The 21,183-nt window shown below is 42.5% G+C and overlaps 1 protein-coding gene across 1 annotated transcript in view; it reads right to left on the minus strand.

Moving 5' to 3' along the window:
* cyth3b (cytohesin 3b) overlaps positions 1–19,603 on the minus strand; it is a 42,907-nt gene extending 23,304 nt beyond the window's left edge. The window contains exon 1 of the mRNA XM_085271137.1: positions 19,235–19,603. Coding sequence (XP_085127263.1) covers positions 19,235–19,253 — 19 coding nt within the window. The 5' untranslated portion in view covers positions 19,254–19,603. The remainder of the gene's footprint in view (positions 1–19,234) is intronic.
* Between the last annotated feature and the right edge of the window lie 1,580 nt (positions 19,604–21,183).

Below are 21,183 nucleotides of genomic sequence, written 5' to 3' on the forward strand. Positions count from 1 at the left end.
TTCCTCCGAGGCGTGGACGTCTATCAGCAGAGAATGTACCTTCACCTATCAGCAGAGAATGTCCCTTAGTCTGTAACACAGTCAAATATATTCTCAAGTAATATTCAAGCATGCCATTCAGCGTGTTAGTACGAGCTCGGGAGCAGCTTGGGAGAACAAGAAAACAGAGACTGCTTCAGATTGTCTTCCCAAAGTGACTCAACTTTATTCACAAGTACAACAGTTTATATAGAGGGTAAAATTCATGAGACAGCAGATTTATCAGTTTAAACCAGTACAGACCAAGATAAGGCAGTGTCTTCCTGCCCATGGGTGAAGAAGCATCCTTTGTGTAGTTTATTAGTTCAGCTACAATTGTGATTATCTCAGCGACATATTTTCAAGGCACAAAACGAAGAGTTCTTACATTAGTGAAATCTGAAACAAACCATTTGGCCTTCAACAGGCGTCTAAAAGATTAAGAAACTAATGTAGCTGAGGGAGTGATCTCTGTGGTATTTCAACCTTGTACCAGCCTGTGATTCTCACACATCAATTCTTGGGTCAAAGAGAAAAATAACTAAAACAAAGGGGCCTTATTGAATGACAGAGTTTTCCTGCATAATGTCACTATAAAACAATATCCAGTAAATGCTACCATGGTACTAAAATACCTAACAGTCATCACCGGCTCTATGGGTCAGCAAAAAGGTCACAAGCCATGTGCTGTTACTGGTTGTATGAGAGACATACTTAACTTATCATGATTAGCACTTTATATTAAGATGCATATGTTTACTGTTAACAGGTAAAGCTGCTTATTTCCCAAGGGAGCATCAATATCGATGAATGGATCCATGTTTGATTTTTTCCCTCCTGTTCATCCAGCACTGGGGGGATCGCACTAGTTTGTGACACCCTGCTCCACTACACTATGGAACCACTACTTACTCACTGTTAACCAACAGACTTATTAACGCTTTGTCATGCAATTCATATACGTATGGGTGACCCTACTTTCACAGGTAAAGGTCCTGTCTACTTGGACCTTCCTGCTCTTTTTGTTGTATTTTTTTACCAACTAAGATGGTGTGAAAAGACCTTTGAATGGTTAAAGTCTCTCATGTTGAGTTAGATTTTCTAAAGCCTGAAAAACAGAGCCCAGGGAGCATGAAGAGCCCCAGTCAATCATGTCACAAAAGGCAAATTTATAATCAGAATCAGATTCTGATTAGATATATTTAATTTAAAGTATATAAGCACTATAATCACTTGCTATTTTTGTGTTTTTAACATAAAAATACACTGTATGAGTTGAGTGTCGACTACTCTTGTGGTACAGTCACTTTATAAGACGCATACTGACCAAAGTGTGTAAGACAAATTAATTCCATGCTATTCTTAAACAGCCGTCAGAAGATTGAGGGAAAATTCTTGGTTTTACCGAGTTACCAGAAACAATGACACAATCAATGAAAAAACCACGATCCCTCTGTTAGAATAACACATCATATGATTGTGACATGGTTGCTCAAATCATCATGAAAAGATAATTATTGACAATGGAAAGATATCCACAGCCTTGCAGTGTGTCAAAAAAGTCCTATGTGCAAAACAATACATCTGTGATGAGCTCAGCTGGCATGGGTCAGGGCAAAATGGCCAATTTCAGTGTGTACTTTGTTAAGATTAAGTTTTACTTCATGGATAGTGTTCCTTAGAGCTGTTTAGCTTTTAGCTTTATTTCTTAATATCTTAATAAAATGGAAAAGAAGAACCCAGGTCAAAAAGAAGCCAAACAGGAAGCATGTTTGCAGATCACTCTCCTTCCTTGCAGTATTTAGGTCAGTGAGTTAAAAGAAAATCAGCTATGATTAGTGGCAAAGTCTTATGACCGGATATAAATGTGTCTTGTCTGCTCCAGATTTTCATAGTGGTCATAAAAAGAGATCACATGCAAATTATTCATGCCACAGATAACTGAGGCTGTTTTTCAAGTCCACTCGTGATCCACACTTACATAATCTCAATGTAATTCTTTATTGAACTCAGTGATCACATTCTATATAAAAAAAGAAATTTCAAAAAGCACAACAATTAATACTTGTGGATGTATACAGCAGTGCTAAAGGGCACATTAGAGCTATAAAATATATTTACGAATGCACCTAATGAAGCTGAAAACTGCCCGGGGCCTTGAATAATACACGACAGACAGAAGGACCCCAGTTACTGTCTGACGCGAAACCCTACTGCAAAAGAGATTAGAGCTGAATCATGTGGCTTTCATTGGAAAATATAAAAAATATATATTTAAAAGTATAACTAGTTTCTGGAATATGAGTGTGAGTTCACTGTGCTCAAATGGCCTCCACATTCACCAGATCTCAATCCAACAGAGCACCTTTGGGATGTGGTGTAGCGGGGGATTAGCTCCATGGATGTCCAGCTGACAAATCTGCATCGATCATGTGATCCTATCATGTCAATACCAAAATCTCTGAGGAATGTTTCCAGCACCTTGTTGAATCTATGCCACAAAGAATTAAGGCCTCAGTTCACTGTATGAAACTTCTGGACGCTACTGGAGAAGAAATGAGGAGCTTATTGAAACCAAAAGAGGGTCCAAGCTGGTACTAGCAAGATGCATCCAATAAAGTGGCCGCTGAGTGAACATGACAGTGGGCCAGGGGCCAATTAATTAACAAACTATACCAATGTTCTCTCTTTGAAATTATTTTCACATCAGTTATCTTGACACAGAATTTGTAACAGAGCTTCTCTATTGAAAAAGAAAGTGGCTGGTAGGTCAGTCCTGTGGTTATCCTGATTTTTCGCTGGTTATAGGTTCATGAGCTTGAGAGTTGAGAGTAACACTCTTGAACAGAACCATGATAGAGAACAACAGCAAACAGAGACAGTGAAACATTTCCTGATTTTCACCAAGTTTTCAGTGAGACAATGGAGGGGATGTCTACAGCAGTTCAGTGCACTAGGTTGGGCTCCATGTAACAATAGCAACCACATAAACATGAGGATGCCAGAACCCATTCCCACAACAGGCTACTTAAGGAGAACTAACACAAGTTGACAGCACAGCCCATGCTGGACTGTGGAGAATGATGTAAGGGAGAGTTGATGTTTCAAAATTAGGTGACACACAGGAAAAAAATGACCTCCAAATGGTTTATATTCAAATTCAAAATTCTCATGTTTAGCAAATCTCTATGTCACTGCTATAGTTAAAATACAAGATACCAACATGTGACTCAACAAGATCCCTATTCTCACCGGAGTTTTACAATAAAACACACAAACCACATTCGCTTTTCTTCTCCTCGGTTCTCATGATGATTGACATGCGTTCAGAAGAGGAGCGTGTCCTTATGGTGGTCTGCCCTGTAACAGGCAGCACTGTGGCTGACTGCAATAAGAGCATCTACACTGTTTTTAGCAGCTTGTTCCGCACTCATGTAAGCTGCAATTGTGGCTGGTAGGTGTGTAGTAATTGTTCTTCCCCTCGGCGTTACTCCTACTCACTGCTCTCAAGCATGCACAGGCACAGAGAAACACACACACATACAGACAGGCGCGCGCACCGACAGCCTCTTTGACAGTTTCTGCCTCTTGACAGATGACAGCAGCGGTGTGGAAATAGCACACATTCCTCTTATTGCAACTGTCCAGTCGGGCCCAACCAGGTCTCCATACACCGCCTAATCTTATTCTTTAAATCAGATTCTGTGCATTGTCTTTTATCTTCAACTCATCCTTCTTTTCTCTTAAGATGCATCAGCCACTTTCCACATGAGAACACTCAGCTCCCACATCAGCACTAACAGAGAAATCAAAATGCCCATCTTCGCTTAATAAAAGCTTCCAAATACATCTGCCGTGCACTCCATATTAGATCAGCAGCACTGATGGTGCAGCAGAGTGAGATAAGGCAGCAAACCCTAACAGCAGCAGCAGAGTGCATTCGTTTTTGCAGCTGGGGTTCAATATCATTTTATTGAATCTGAATCGCTTAAAAAAAGATCTCATCAGTAATGGCTTCCATTATTTGTACTTCATGTTTGCAGTAAAAGCTTAATAAACCAGCTACTGGAGAAAAGTTTTCCTTGGTTCTGACTTTAAGTTTAATATGAACGTGACGGAAATGAACTAAGTGAGAATAAGTGAGACTGAGCCTTTGCACACCGGACTTGTAAAATCTGTAACTATTTCGTTAAATACATTTTTCAGACTCACCCATTCTTTATGGAGCTGCTTATAACCATGGTGTAATTTCACTCAAAAATCTGTGACATTTATTTTTTCACACCAAGCTCGATTTTTCTATCTTATAGCATGCAAATAAGCAGATCTGACCAATGAGATCACTGCATTGTACTTGTAGTTTCAAACATGCACCAGTACTGAATATACAAATAGTAAAATAATACTTTTTTTTTTTTTTTTTTTTACCTCAGACACACAGCCAGACATTGCTCCAGGTCTGAAATCATTTCTCTGCCTGATTTGGACCCAACTCTGCCAACAAGACTTCAAACTGACCCACATGCATGGAAGAGTTTGTTTCACGAGTATAAAACAAAAGGAACAAGAAAGAGCACCTCCAAACTCAAGATCATGGTCCTCAGCCTGAAAATAGTAGAGTGCCCACTCAGGGTTAGGGATGAGTTGTTGCCCAAGTGGAGGAGTTAAAGTATCTTGGGATCTTGTTCACAAATGAGGGACAGTCGAATGAAAGACTCACGGACTGACTCCATAGTGATGTGTTGTGGTGAAAACAGAGCTGAGCCTGAAAGTGACCTACATTCCTAGCCTCACCTACGGTCAAGAGCTTTAAGTTGTGACCAAAACAGCCTGTATTTACAAGTGGAAGAAGTTAGCTTCCTCTGAAGAATCTCTGGGCACTGCATTAGATATAGGATGAGGAGCGCAGATCAAAAGGAGCCAGTTGAGGTGATTCAGCCATCTGACCAGCACATTCTAGGCAAGGTGCTGGGAGAAGACACTTGTTTAGTTTTGTCTCATAAGAGCTGGAAGAATTGTTAGAGAGACAGAGGTCTGCGCATGTCGGCTTTGACTGCTCCTGCAACTCAAACCTGGGTAAATGGTAGAGAGTGGATGGATGGATGGATCAGATGAAAGTTTTCTGCCTATCAAAATAAAAATGCATGTCTATGACAAACAAGGGAGGTGAACACACCATAATCAAGAGAAATATAAGAAGAACCTAAACAAACCATAATACGTGTAGTTATCAAGGTCAGTAGTGCAGGATAAGTGGAGTGAATGCAATAGAATGAACGGTGAAGACATACCAAAAGGCAAAACGAATGGATGTCTCGGACATGAGAGCGCACCAGCAACTGAGCTCTGAGGGAGTGTTTTTAAAAAGCACTCTCACACCAAGCCAAGTCTTACCAGCCGCCCCCTCTCCACTAACTGCAAGAAAAGGTGCAAGACAAGCACGACGGAGCGGCTCGTCACGCCATCACCAATGCTTTCACTTTCCACACTGCTGCTAAAGGTTTTTCACACGCCTGCACCTACAAGAAATTAAAAAACTGACCCTATGAATCCACAAGATTCAAAAGTTCAGCGGTCACTAAAGTGATCGCACTTCATCCTACAAGGAATGTGAACCGCCAGATCAACATATGAACCTGGCTAAAATAAAAGACGTAGCAAATTTTTATCTTTGTGTGAAAGATAAAAACAACTTCTGCCTGTTAAAAAAATACTCAAACTGCCCAGTTTGAGCACTGAAAAACACATCTGATGTGGGAAACTGCATTTGGTTCTTGGACCTGACACATTTAGACATAATACTTTCTCTTTGAGTATGAAAACCTGTTTAATGTTTTAATTGTGTATTTAGTTAGTACATGCAACCACCACGAAACTCCATCAATATCAAGGAAAAGAAAAATCTCTCTTTGCACTGTTCGTTCGCCTCAAAGAGATGACTGACTTCCAAATCTACAGCAGTCACTTGTTGTTGGTGCTCATCTCAGAGACAACCAAAGCATTCCCCTTTATGAAAATTAGATTAGAAAGGAAAATCAAAGGTTACATCAAACACAACATGGCTGTTTGATTCTTCAAAGCCTCAAAGACCATATAACACAATCCCTTGAAGCAAGACAGTCTCTTCACACAACCCACTAGTCACAGTCAAGTATTCATGAAGTGCATTTGCCAAATTTCACTCTGAAGCTTCCTTTTCCCTTTGGACTCGAAAGGCATTCTCTCATTGGTTTATTTTTGGGTCATCATATGCAATTATTCTCAGACAAATTGCTCGAGCGGCTGCTGTGATACGATCCCTGGTTGCCTGCCACGTCACAGAGGCTGGTATTGTTTTCACCTTCTGTAAATTTCGAGTCACTGAGCGCATAGATGGCCTTTCATCATGACTGTTAATGAATTCTTTCACGAAGTGCTGAATTATTGCTGCTGGATATACGTTTTGACTGAAACAGTTTACAAAGTTTTGCAAGTATTGCAACTGATAAACGATCGCACCGTCAGTCTGCGGAAAGTCTGTCAACAGCAGAAAGACGGAGACCTTTTCTTATCACACAGACTACATCCTACTTGCCTTTTTACCAGAGGGCAAAGAAATTTGAAGGGAAGAAAGTGATCTTGACAGCCTGCTGCCTCACCAATCACCAGCTGACAGTGATAGCATAGGTATGTTTGAGATTAACCCAATTGCAGTTTTGTTTTTTTCTTTTCCGCTCTTTGTAATCTCACACCCTGTCTAGACAAGACCTTTCCTAATTGACGGAGGAATCAACTGTTACGCAAACACCACCAACTCCCAAGTCAAGAAGCCTGGATGCGTGGGGGCTACAATAAGCCCTGAAGAATTTTTCTGTTGAGTCAAATGTGTCGAGATGACGGCTCCCTCGTTTAATCATCAGCAATCTCCACATAATGTCTCCTTTCCCAGCCAGCCTACACAGCTAATTACAGGATAGCCTGAGCACGAGAAACTCAAAAACTCAAAAAAGTTGCTGTTTACAACAATGGATCCCGAAGTTGGGGCTTGTGGATCACCCAAGGGGTTGAAAGATGCTTGCAAAAATAAGAAAAGACAGAAAACATTTCTGCTATGAAAAAAATACTTTTTTTTTTTCACCCCTTGTTTATGAAATGTTTGGTTAAGCTGCTCAGAGCTAACCAGAACTAAGAGGCAGAGATGGAAAATTGTCTCAAACTGTGTAAAACTTTCCTAACAAGACAGAGTATTCCCAGAACTCCTCCCTGAACCACCAACTGTCTAATCAGCCTAATTTTACCAAATGTAGTGGGCTAGGCACGGCAGGGCTTGTTTAAGTCAGAATGCTACTGCTGTACTGGGAAAACCTATAACCCAACTTCTCATGTGACACAGCACACTGTTGCCATCTCTATACAATATTTCTTATTTCTTTCATATATTTCTAGATCTTCAGTTTCTGTGCTCAGTATTAAGCGGTATTGCCTTCAAACGTAAGAAGAGTGATCAAAGAAAATAAGTTGAAATGTATATTTATTCTATAGATGTACATTTAGTCTCTCCAGAATTTGCTTTCAAGGAGCCAGATGTTTTTAAAGTAGTCCTGAGCAATAGTTCTCCAGGCTTTGTGAAGCTCTTTCAAAGCTTTTCTTTGGACATTGGCTACTTTGTCATTCATTTTTAGTCCAGACCACTGAACAATATCAGTCATGAATTGACCTCCCCAGAGCTCAGACATTACCATTGTTGAAGCAGTGTGGGATCATCTTGACAGAGAATGGAACAAAAGGCACAAATACATCCAAAGAAGAGCTTTGAGTGTCCTTCGAGAAGCCTGAAGAACTATTCCTGAAGACTACTTAAAGAAATCGCAAGAAAGCTGTCTCAGAGAGTTCAGGCTGTGTTGAAAAATAAAGGTGGTCACACCAGATACTCACCTTCAAGCTCATTAGAATTGTGCAAACTACAGAGTAAACTTGGGGTGGCTGAGGACTGCATAATGAAAAATAAATGGAAGTTGACAGCATTTTTACACATGTACAAACTAATCAATCTACTCAACCAAAGCTCCAACTTCCCCGTGCACAATCACTAGAAAAGCGGCGGTTTCAAAATGGTGAATAAATGTTCCCTGAGCATCACCAACCACGTGAAGAGGATCTGTTTATCAGAATTTGACCCCTCAGTTCGGCCATGCGTTGCTGTTGACTTTACAGCTCCTGCCTAATATAAGGCAAACTGCTCGTCACCCATCGCTTTGAAGCTGAAAGTTTATTACTCGTGGACAATGGAGGCTGAGGTCGTGTGGGTAGTCCATTAATACATTTCACATCCCATCACATCAGACAAAGGTGTCCTTTGTTTGCACGGATAGTCACTTCAATTGCTCACCAAAAAGTTGACATTAGTCCAGTGCATTAGTTTCACCTGTCAGTGCTGTAACGCTCAGAATTCCACTGCCACAATGGTCTGTGGTCACAACACCGCTGCTAGTCTGTTCCTGTCTGTACTTTAATGTCAGATATTTGTAAGCTCCCACATGTGGCCTTCCTCAGTAAAGGAACTCAAATCTGCTACTGACAGCCACCAGGATCGATGTCTGTGGTGTAAAAATCTGAATCCTAATTGCTTCTGCTACCCACAGTCTGAAATCAGTGGTCCATAATGTCAAGAATGATCAAAGAGATTACAATAATAATGACAGCTTAACAGGCATGAAACTAGCCAAGGAGACGGGGCTGAGCAAGCCTATTTTAGCCATTAAAAGTCAGAGGTATAGGCCTGATTAGAAGAAGAAACACAGTAAACCATGCAGGTCCATCTTCTCTGAGGTTGTCACGACACGCAAGTCCTCTAGACACTCTTAGCTGCACCTCTGTCCCCTCACCCCAGGAAGTGACTGCAGTGTGACACAGCACACACTGTCTGATATGCAAGCCTTGAGCAGATGAGCAGCAACAGAGAGACAGAAATGGAGGAGGCAGCAGTACAGGCTGTTTATATTGGGTTCAGGCCTAAAACTCGTGAAAAAAGTATACACGATATACAGGGATACAGAGAGGGAGAGGCAGTCAGTAGAGCAAAGAGACACTCCAGCCGACGAGTTGGACTTTATTTCCACTTTTCTTCTTGCAAAAGAGCAGGAAGGACAAGAGGCATGTGAAGAGGTGGAGAGGGGGGAAAAGAAGTTCATAACAGAGTTAAAACCTGAGCTTTTTTCCTCCTTTATTACACAAAATATGTGGGTGGTTCAGGTTCAGACGATCGCTCCTTCCCAGGTTCTGGGTAAAAGGGTTTTTCCAGAATCTGAGCTTCTGCAAACAAGAGCCCTTTATTTAACCTCTCATTTTAAATCCCACTAGCTGAGCGCTGATTAGAAGAAAACGCTTCTGATTCTTGCATCATTACCACAGAGTAGCACACGCTTGTTTTTCCATACAGAGTCAGATGAAAGTCGCATTAAAACACTCGGGATGACCGTGTTGGCTCATGTGGCCTCCGCATTGCATTAGCGGTAAAATGAATTAAACCCTGTTTCTTTTCTATGTACTGCTGTAATGTGTTTTTGATGGAAGCATAATTGTTGTTATAACTGGATGATGTTTGCTTTTATAATATTTTCCAGAGCATGTTATGCTTTTGTGCTGTGCAGAAGGTGCACAAAATGGTAAAAATGGAAGATCTGACACCAAGAAGTACTTCATATAATGATAATGTTTAGACACACCGAGGTGTCTCAGCATAACACTTGGCAATGATCTTGAGCGTAGCATCTTGGAGAGCTCGCCACAGTTTTATGTGGATTTAGAGCGTCTCGGTGTCGACTGTCTCTTCTTGTAATACTGCGAGAAGAGATCAGTTCTCTGTTTGATGCACATCATCTGTTGCAGGATGTTCTCTTTGCCTTTTTGCTGAAGATATCTCTTTAGGACTGGCTGGTATGTTTGGCCTCGCTTGTCCCACTGCAAACTGGGCCCAATCGGACGCCTCTCTAACGGTGGCGCATGATGGATGAGAGTCCAGACAAGTGCCTAGAACTGCGTGCTGTATATAAACACAATTTTTGGTTGTCAGGGTCGATTAATTTGTAACATGTGGAGCCCAAATCAACAAGACCAATTGTGAGCTCATGAAGCTTGCCTGTGGAAATGATGATGCACTTACCTTTAATGTAATGCAATCAATGTACAGAAAAAACAGCATTACCGAAGTGCGCCCGGGGAACTTGATTTTTGCGTTTAACTTCTTTGTAAGTGCATGAAAGATTAGCCACACATGCTTCCTTGTATGTGTCCTGTACATATAAGATGTGGCTAATGAGGGTCATACAGGGAAAGTGCATGAGGAAAATGATTTGGAAGATATGAAAATAGCAACTGGGGAGACAGGACACATTTGAATATCAGCTGTTCTAATCTAACTGAAAGCCAGCAGATTGGTTTCCCACTTCCTTTTATACAGATCAGTGCTGAAAATCCCATGTTTTACTACATAGCTACACACATGTATTGCCTCCTGATGGCTTGCAGGCATTTATGACAGCAACATATCCCCTGGGAGTGTCAGCGTCGGAGAGCTGGTGATTTTACCACGAGGAAAATAACAATAATTACTCATTATTGCTTCAGTTTGTGTATCAGCTGAGTCCATTTATGATGAGGAAATTAATCACAGAGCATTTGCATCATGCTCCTCTGGCTGCATTATATAATTAAGACAAAAAACACCCCGTTGAACTCTACTAGAGCGGCTTTGCACAATTTAAAGTTCAAAACAATCCTTATTTATTTTATATTCATTTCATATTCAGTTCATCAGCACCTCACACTTTCAGCTGACTTTCTTTTGATTGGCTGCCCTAAACAAATAAATTATTTGAACACCAGGTGGGTGGAGCTTCTGTGCCTTCAGTCAGAGCCATGTGCCTGTAGTGAAAGAGCTTCTGCTCTTTTTGACATAATACAGATGCTAAAATAAATAAACTGCCTGAAATGGAGCATTTAAAGCAGTCTGAACTTCAGCTTCTGTCTCACAGGGATTACTTGTACATGCACTGACAGAAACTAAGAAAAAGCACAATAGTTTCCCTTTGATGATGACAGATATTTAATGTGGCAAAGGCCAACAAGTAGAGTGAATGAACCTGTGCCTGAGAGTGACTGTAAATTACTCAACCCCTGAGATAACCCTGAGGGCCACTCTCTATCGGTGTGTGTGTGGATTTTAGTAGTGAGTATGCTGGTTGATCAAGCGTGCCCAACCATTAGCAGTGGTTGCTGTGCCATTAATGTGCCATGAGTTACATGCTGTGGATGCAAGATTGTGGACAAGGACAAGAAGTGTGAGTTTTTATCCGTAGGGGTCGTGTGAATGTGTATTTAAGTGCGGCCACGAGTCGAGCTACCATTGTCCACATAGATGCTCCTGCTTATCAGTGCACTTGCGGACTATTCTGCAGCCTGTCAGCCTGACCTGCTCTGTCAGGGCGACTCGCAGTCCTCACTACAGCAACAAAAGACATCCTGTCTTGGAAAACAATTTAACAATTCAAGGGTCAGGGCAAAGGAAAAGAACCTTAAACCGTGGCATGAAGTGCAGAAAATCCTGGTGACACATCACACTACAATTCACATGACAGACTTGGAGGAAAACACCACTTTTTCCATTCAGGGTTGCCATCTTTCTTGAATCCTGTTTATATAGATATGTGCATTTGTAAGTTTTCCAGCACTCAAGTAGGAAAGTGGCAGCAAGTGACTCGAACCCATGACCTATAATTCACTAAATGTCATGTTATCTCTGCCTGATTGATCTCCATTTGTCTAAGCGTGGAGAGGACTTACAGGACTCACTAAACTTCTGCGTGAGAATGTCTACACAGATGCATACATTCACAGTCATTTAAACACGTTTCTGTAGAAATATGAGATATACACAGCTGGGCTGAGCCTTGCACCACTAACCTAGTTTGAGTATCTGACTGCAGCAACAGCTTCCCTATCAGACTCTCTTTGAAACTGTGCCACAGCTGCATGTCTCCATCTCCCTTGCCTAAACATATACAAACCGACTCCCTGTACAAATACACCATCATGCACACACCAATACACACACTGACAGGCTGCTCAAGAGTCCGTGTGCCGTGTGTCACACGGTCATCCTGCTGCACTTTTTCTAGCCTCTGTCTGAGCCAAACGGAGCACTGCTGCTAGTCTGAATTGCACAGGGCTGATGATGGGGGACGTGAGAGCCAAGACTACATGACTGCAACAACCTCAGCCTCCTCCACCGCACCAGCGGCGCAGTCACAGCTCGTTTTCTCTCACGATGAAAGAAGAATGAATTTTGCATGATGCAGCAGCATCTTACAGCAAAAAAGGCAGTGGGGGTAGGAGGTGGAAACATGCACATTTTGCAAAAAAAAAGAAAAGAAAAAAAAAAAAGCAAAGACCGGGGGTTCGCTGTAGCAGTTTACTGACACGTTGACCTCGTGAGTAAAGGCACTGAGTGACTGTTACAAATCCCTTCCTAAAAGCTGGGCTGGCAGTGCCACAAACCCTTAGGGAAAGACAAGAGGTCTGTAAGAGGCTGTGGGCTAGCCAGATGTTCCACACTCACACAGACACGTGCATGCAGACACACACGCACACACACTGGGTGTTCAAGAGTGGACAACAGAGCTAAAAAGAAAGGTGTTCTGGACTTTCATAGTTCTCCTTTGTCTGTTCAGCAGCTATGCTGGGAAGAAGCATTAGGACAAGAGAAACGACAATATGCTTTGAATTTTCATAAAACTAAAGTCTCTCCGTAACACGTCCAACCGTAGTATGATATCACATTATAGCATTTTCTACTTCAAACCAAGCCGAGACTTCAGTTCGATATAAATGTTGGCTGCTGTCAGCATAAAGGAGCACTTCCCCCAAGGACAAAGTCCAGCTCACAAGTTCTAATATTGTTTAGAAAGTGACCTGGCTCTGAGTCACAACTTAATGGATTTTTCTACTGGCTGGGTTTCCAGGGGGTCACAGAGTGGTCTCCAATCCAGTGTGACTGAAGCCTGAAGCTTAAAATGAACCAAGATTTCAAACAAGTACTACAGTCTTATATGTTGCGGGGTGTATGCATGTAAATGAGGACTACATTTTAACATTTGTTTCATTATCAATATTTTGTTATATTTTGATGCTTGTAGAAAAAAAAAATATATATATATATGTACAAAAGAATGAAGAATACAGTTCTGCCTGATGGTTAAAAAGATGGATAGAAAAGTAAGAATCAGTGGAACAAAGGGACAGAGAGGACTTTAGTGAGGACCTTGTGAGTTCAGGGAAGTAAAACAGAGTCGTTAAGTGCAAAGACAGAGGGAGCGTTGGGGGATGGTAATCAGGTTAAAGCCTTCACCAAGAAATATGCAGCATCTGTTTTAATAAAATAAAATTAGTACGTCTGCCTGACAAATCATAGTTGCAGATTGTAACTGAAGAGTAAAGTACACAGTGTTTGCAGACTGTGAAGAATTGCAGTCACGGGGGGATACACCTTTTTCCTGCATCTTCAGCAGGTCAAACAATCTTTCTGTGCTTACATAATTGTTCCAAACCTCCCTTTTCCTGTCCACTTTGGTCAGCTTTCTCTTCCCTTTCCTACAGACCTGAACCCCCCCCCCAGCAATGAGCCATGAACCCAGACTCCCAAAAGGCCCAAGTAGAGCAGGACATCCTTTGGCTAAAACTCACTTCAGCACATGACTTCCGAGTCCTGGGACCCCTAGCATGCATGCTGTGATTTCTCTTTCCAAAGAGTTTTTTGTTTTTTTTTTTTTTGGGGGGGGGGGGGGGGGGCACACTACAAGCCCCTTGATGGTTTTAATGCTACAAAGACAGATTCCAATCTGTGGCTAGGCTTGGCGGTAGGGCTTTATTGCACACTACTGCATGGGTGATGAAGGGGAAACTGGATACTCCTTTAAAAAGCCCTTTGCTATACTTTCCTCCACTTCTCCTGACAAAAATTAAGTCTGCCATCAGCGTCACGGCCTCTTATAAAAGAACCTCAAACCTGTTTTTAAAGGCAGAGCGGCGGTCCAAGAGGATTTACGCAAATGACTCGCGTTCACTTGAAACTTAGCGCTTATTGTTACGGTAGCTGAGGCACTGGAACGGACTAAATCCAAAAAGTCAATTTCCATATATGTCAGTCTTTCTTAAAGTGTACCGAGTCCAACTTAAACCACTGAGGGGACACCAAGGTTAAACATAACGTGCTATCTGATATTTTGGGAGGCCAAAGTTGACAAGAGACCTCTGTGTTCACCATCCTCTCAAAGATGAAACATACACACTTCAGTCTATACAGTAATGGCCAGCATAGTGTAGAACCCAGATGTCCATCTCCCCACTGATTTCTCAAGGAAGTTACTGAGCCAATGCAAGTGTGACTGCATGCGCACGGCCAATAGTGTTTGACAGCAATGAGAGCACTTGGCAGCCACAACAGAGGAAGAAACACAATCCTTAACAGAGGTGAGTCACACTGGTGGGAGCAAAACAGTCTAAGAGACTGAGCAGAAATGCTGAAACAATATCAGAAAATGTGAGCTTATGATACCAAAACACACAAGAAACAAAAAACAAAAGTACACATGCCACTGCGCTTTCATGCCTTCAGAAATTCATGAGAACATCAAATATAAAGAAGTAGCTGGGATATAAACATAACTGCCAAGAGTTAGAAAAGAAGATTGAGATTGAGTCTCATTTGTCTTATTTTTAAGCATCTTGGAGGTTAGCTGTGGCAGTTCTTAGTTGAGCCTTCACCGCCTGACAATGCAGCTTTATTCACTCCGAAAGACCAACTTTTTAAAAGCATCACTGGTTTTGTGACAGACGGCCAATTGAATCGTAATATATACAAGAGCGAGCTTGCTCCATTTAAGGGAGGAAAAAAGAAATCCACCACAATGAAGCAGGTTATTGCACATCCACTTCTGGCAATTTCAGGGGGAATCAGGTCAGGATATTTACCAAAGTTGTCCTTTTTCACATGAAGCACAAAGCAGAAATATTTCGCACAACTAGAAAAAGCTCTGTGTGGTTTAGAAGGAGCTACCTGAATTGAGCGTGCAGACATACAAGACAGCCACTGCAAAATTATATAGATTTTGGGCAAACTTGCGTATATATAGAAACATAACCAGAATACAACCATTGAGCTGAGTCAAGTCTATTGCAAACAGGCACGTCACAGACTGACTCAGATAAATTGCAAAGTATTGGCAATCTGTCTGCTTTTATAGGTTAGAGAGCAGTTACTTGCAAACCTTTGCCAATCTGTCTGAGAGTGATTACAACCAGTCTGGAGATTGGTTGCCTCCCATCACGTGACCTGTGCAATAATCTTGTGATCAAAAGTAGTGACCCACAGATTAAAGGTGTTGCGTATTCAGCCTCTGGGCAACAACAGCAACTTTTTTTAATGATACAATCACCAAGCAACCACCAATTTCTTCTAGTTGGAGATTGTCACACTATTTTTACTCTAGTGTGACTGAGTCATAAAGCACATAACAAACGAGGGGCCTGGTGAGAGCGGCGTCAACTCCACAGAGCCAGCCCGAGGTGGTGTATCTGAAAATCCTTACTGGTGACAGAACTCATCAATACTACACTCTATATACTTTCTTTGTGTGCACAAAGATAAAACCTGAAAAAAGGCATAAAGTCTTTATACTTAAGAAATTGTTAACAGCCAATTCTTAGTATGTGTTAAATTTACAGTAATAAGAATGAATCGATTATTGATTTTTCTTCAATTAACTGCTGGACTCAACCACAGTACAAATGTAGCTTTGCAGCTTTGGGTTTTAAATTAAGAATATTTTAAATGAGCCGGAGCTGATGGTACGCGGAGGAAAACAGACTAAAAACCCAATCTGCAAGGGCCCCACGTGTCTTCTGCAGAACTCCATCAAACATTGCAGAGATCCAAGCCTCTTCATCACACCCCACTGCTGCTCCCTGACGTCCTGCAGGGGCCCTGAGGGCCTCAGGTTCTCCACCGTCACACAGGCAGCGTACAAACGCTAACTGCCAGCCTGCCTGCCGGAGCCTCCTCAGACTTGACATCAAAAGCCATGACCTATCAATTTCCCCAGAGCCATTTCTCTATAGCCACCCATCACACAGGTGAACCAGGCGAGCCCCTTCCAAAGGGTTAAAATACAAACAGGGAAGATTTAGCTTAATAACAGGTGGGCACAATTAAGCCGTAATTTGTTCCTGTGTTTTTTTGAAGGCCACTTCTCAGTGTGTGGGCTGCAGGGAAGAAGACAGCAGCTGCGAAACTACTCCCACCATCCAAATCGCAAATCCTGAACACAGCAGGAAGCTGCGTGCGCCGTCCTGCAGCAGCCAGATGAATGGCTCTACGATCTTAAAACCCACCTCGCTGTGTGCGCCTGTTGTTGCCTCAGTTGAGCGCCAGCGTGCCGCAACCCCACAGACCACACGCTGCAACACACACTCACGTACTCCCTTGCCAAGTTTAAATGGCTGGTTTCACAGTGTGTAAATAGAGAGGATCTGCAGCCAAAATCATGAGGTACGCTGCAAAGCCAAAGTCTATCTCTAATGCTCTGATTATTACCACATGGGCATCACTTGATTGAAAGCGCAGTAAAACAGCTCATTGACTAACAAAAACCTGCAGAGCGAAAGCAGGGAAAGCGGAGATGATGCAGGTGTACATTTGACAGCCTGACAAAGTCGGTCGTGCAAAATGGGAATGTTTGACAGCGAGCTACAGTGTGTCAGTGCGGTCAGGCAGGCTTCACTGTAGCAGAGCTTTGTGGCCCTCTTGTTGGCCCATTGTCCATTGAGGGGAGTACTGCGGCAGTAGGCATTGTACTGCTGAATGTCATGTGTGTCAGCTGGATTACGATACACCCGTTCTCGCTAAGCCTTTTACAGCATGTCCAAGCGGGCAATGACGAATCTCCACATACTCTAATTTTAAAAATAAAAAGTAAAAAAATAAAAAAGTGCACACAATCTCACCACAATGCATTAAATAGCTGAGCATTTCACTCAAAACAAAAACTCAGAACCTTATCATGGTGCATAGGCTCCCAGAAAAAGTAAGAAAATATCTGGAAAGGATGCAAGCATGGCTAAAAGCATGTGCTAAGAGGTTTTAGCAGAGCAAAGAGAATATGTCAACATAAGGGGAAGAAAAGATGGGGAAAAAAATGAAAAGTGAGTCCCCATCAAGAGGGCGACCTGGTTTAATAGATAATCACAGAGAGGCTGAGACCACCTGCTGTTAAGTGAGTTAATAATGACAGAAAAGAAGAACTTTCTGCTGAGAGAAACTCCACTGACACGCCGGAGAATTGATTCAGAAAGAATATCCAGTCCACCGCCACTCTCCCTCGTCGTCTTTCACTGGCGACGTTCCACACTTCTCTGGCCACTCTCCAAGTTTGTCCTGGCACTTCATCCAGCCCGTCCACACGCTCTTTCTCACACACAAACACACATACACTGCTCCTGTCTTGCTCTCTCATTCCCTTTCAGACATCTCACCATCGTCGCTACTACGACTGCTTCTCGCTCTCTTTGTGGTCACACGTGCTTTCCCTCCTCGCGCATTTCTCGGTCATTACACCCGCCACTTTCCAGTCTTCCCTCCTGCTTAACTTGTGGCCTGGCAAAGTCTCTGCATGTGTGTCACATTGTGAGGAGCGATAGTCGCACAGTGGACCTCGTTGACTAACTTGCTGCTGCTCATTCTCTACTTTAGTCTGTCGCCTTGCATTGGGCCTGTGTGTACAGCTGTGTAGGCACTCATTTGTTCAGACAATAAGCAGCAAACTGTTGATGTTTTTACTCCCTGTGTCCAGCCATCTATCCATCTTGACAGCAAAAAGTGCCATAAGGGGAAAAGGAGACATTAAATTTGTGAGGCTGCTGACAGCTACCTCTGTTTGGTGTCACAGCACCATATGTCTGTCTGTGTGGCTATGCTGACGTCTCCCAACGCTGGAGGCCCGGCTGCCTGAACCCAGCACAATGGCTGCTTTATACCCAGGTGCCATGCATGCGTGCGTGCATGCATTCGTGCATGCAGTACGCAAGCCATTAGTCACATCCTGCAGTTCCGTAAGCGGTGAGCCAGTGGGACTGAATACCACCGACCTGAAACAACAAGAGTGAGCATTTTAACCTGGAGGGGTCTTGGCCAATTTAAAGTGTTATTTTGTACAGTGTATGATTAACAGGGGGTGGTCCCTCTGGAATCTGATTGGCCTTCTCTGCCTGAGTCAGCCGGTGACAGGTATCATGGATTAACCCCAGGTTACCAGAACCCTAAATTAAACAACCAGGAAGATAGAAACTACAGTGTGTAGCTGCTTTGTGTTGCTTTAAGTGTATCTTATATGCAGGAAGGGTGGAGGAGCCTTTACATGACTCTGTTAATGGCTCCAGGCTACTTAGAGTTACCTTGCAAGTATTTATTTACATAGTTTCATTGCACAGTAATAAAGTAAGAACGAAAAGAGCTTGCAATATTGTAAACGCGTTTCTACTCAACTCCCTGTGCCAACTCCCAAATAACCCTGCCAAAGTCTGCCCTGCCATTCAAAAGTTTCTAAACCCACCCGTGTGCTGAACGATGAGCAGGCTCCTGTTGGAGAGATGCATCCGTGCCAACAAATTCTTGCAACAGCCTCAGTCAATAAACGACTCGGTGGCCATGCATGGCTGACCATGACAGGACCTGTTGGGCCACAGTGGCACCAGCCCACAGCTGACAAAGGCACAGGAAAAACACAATACTCACAGCATCTCATACCGACACTGATGCGCTGACTCTCATCTACGCTTCGAGCCCTATAATCTGTTTGAGTGTCGATCATCACCCTCCTCAGTGTAGACATTAAACTGCTCTTGAAAGCAGCAACATTAGTGAGGGGCTTTCTGCACATTTAGAAGCCAACTTCTTGTTAGTGTCACAAAATACTGTTTGTGGCATGTCTTTGGTGTCAAACCAACTCTGTTTAGAGTCCTAGATTACTGAAATTGAGGGCAAATAGGTCCAAATGTATTATTATTATAGCATTGGTATTGTTATTGTTGTTATTATCATCATCAAACTGAGGAGGCAGAGGCGCATGTCTTCTGATTAGGGAAATGGCAACAAATCACGGGAATGAAACGACTCAATGAATCATACCTTGGTTGTCCTCGTCCATGACTGCAGCCAATAAACGAAGATCTCCCCCCAAAAAATCGATCGCAGAAACTTCCGCCGTGCGAGCCCACGTCTAATTTACGGCAAACGCGCGTCCTATTTTCTAGGACGCATTTGGCATACAGGTTGTCTCATGGGCAGGGTTTTCTTTTAGGAAATGTTGTTGCCATTCACGCCTCTCCGAATCCCCCCGGGCCTCCGTCAGTCCGCCGGTCACTGAGCGGTGTGTCCGTGATGCAGCGGCGGCGGCAGCTGCTCGTCTTTTAGCCCACACCGCCGGCCGAGCGTGTTATCGCTATCCCTCCAAATACGCCTTCACTCCAGTAGTATCAGGAGAGCCTTTCACACGGCTGGGTCAAGTTGGTCGGCTCGCGAATGCAAGCACCGGAAGTACTGTTATTTTGACTTCAAAATAAACGAACCATGCTCGAGCACAGGTGAGACACGGGGTAAATTGAAGAGTGAGTTTTATTTTTGGAACTCACAACCGGAAGTAGTTCTCGTATAATAGCGCAGACGGAAAGATCCAAGGTGTTAATCGCATCCCGGCTGTGCTGCGAGTCAGCATTCATCGCCGAGCAGTACTCACGTGACTACAGAGCGCACCGGTTACCAGATATACAGACACTTTTTTTTTAAAATTAAGTTATGCGGAAAATATGCGGATCATCTGGAAAAAATGGGAATTCGCGGTGCTTTTTTGTTGTTTTCATTTTAGGCATAAAATTATTGCTGGAAATTTACTGGTACTACAGTTTTAAGTTACTTTTATTCCACGATTATAACCTGGGTTTGTAGTAAATATTATTCTGCACAGAGGAAAATGGGAAATAGCTGTAGCATGTATGTAAGCATACATGGAAATACAGTATACAAGGCAAACACATACAAGCAGACAAACAGTTTGTATAGTTCTAATGAGCTTGGAAGTTCATGTTTGGTATGACCACCTTTATTTTCCAATACTGCCTGAAACCTCTTAGGCTGTTTAGACACTCTCCAGGTGAAATGCTGCCCCAAACCATAATAGATAGTCTCCGTGTTTTACACTCACGGTTCCCCCTCTCCCCTGACCTCCTCTGTACACATTGACAATGATTTGAACCTAAAAGTCATCAATCCATAAGACATACCTCAGTCTTTTCCCCTTGTTTCCCTTCCTGGACTGAAAATTACATCTAAAAGATCTTCAGGAAGCGCTCAAGAACAGAAGAAAATCTGTCTCGCTGGAAGCAAAATATTTAAAATATTTACATTTAATTTAAATATTTAGTGTATTTTTAAATACTATTTACACATTGGGAAAAAATCTTAATACTTTATTGTATTTTCTTAATTTTATGTAATTGCATTTACTTTAAATTGTGACCAAGATTGAAACTATTCCATGATCTATTTTTTAATCATCTAATGGCAGTGAAATGAAAATGAGTAAAAAAGGAGCCCATGTCCAAGGAACTACTTTTTAAAAATTCCAAAAAAGGGGTGGTAAAAAGTGTTGATCCAATCATTACACAGACAGAAAATCGTCAACCAATAATAGAAAAGCTCATGGAGAGTGCTGCTGTGTGCCGGAAATGCCCACCTTTCCAATGTGCCCAAAATTGGGATTCATCTATCTATCCAGTGAGCTCTGTGGCCTCACAAAACACTTAGAGACAGCATTTTGTTCTCTCTGAGCAGTTCAGATCATTTTAACTTTTGGATGAGAGCATAAGAAAGAAGAGCCATCAGGTTAGGAAACAGGGGGGTGAAGAATACAGAAAGAGATATATTGGCAGACTCTGTTTCTACGACACACGTGGTTTCAATTATAGCATTCCTGCCTCCACAGAGAAGGAGGAGGTCCCGCTTCCTGTGTGCATTGCTCCAGTGGTCAAGCACGAACAGATGTTTTAATGTATTCATTCATTTGTTTATTCATAGGTGTC

This window comes from Mchenga conophoros, linkage group LG4 (genome assembly GCF_057382185.1).
Source record: "Mchenga conophoros isolate Kocher_MC1m ecotype Shallow Benthic linkage group LG4, M_conophoros_male_GT1.1, whole genome shotgun sequence".
Classification (NCBI taxonomy): Eukaryota; Metazoa; Chordata; class Actinopteri; order Cichliformes; family Cichlidae; genus Mchenga; species Mchenga conophoros.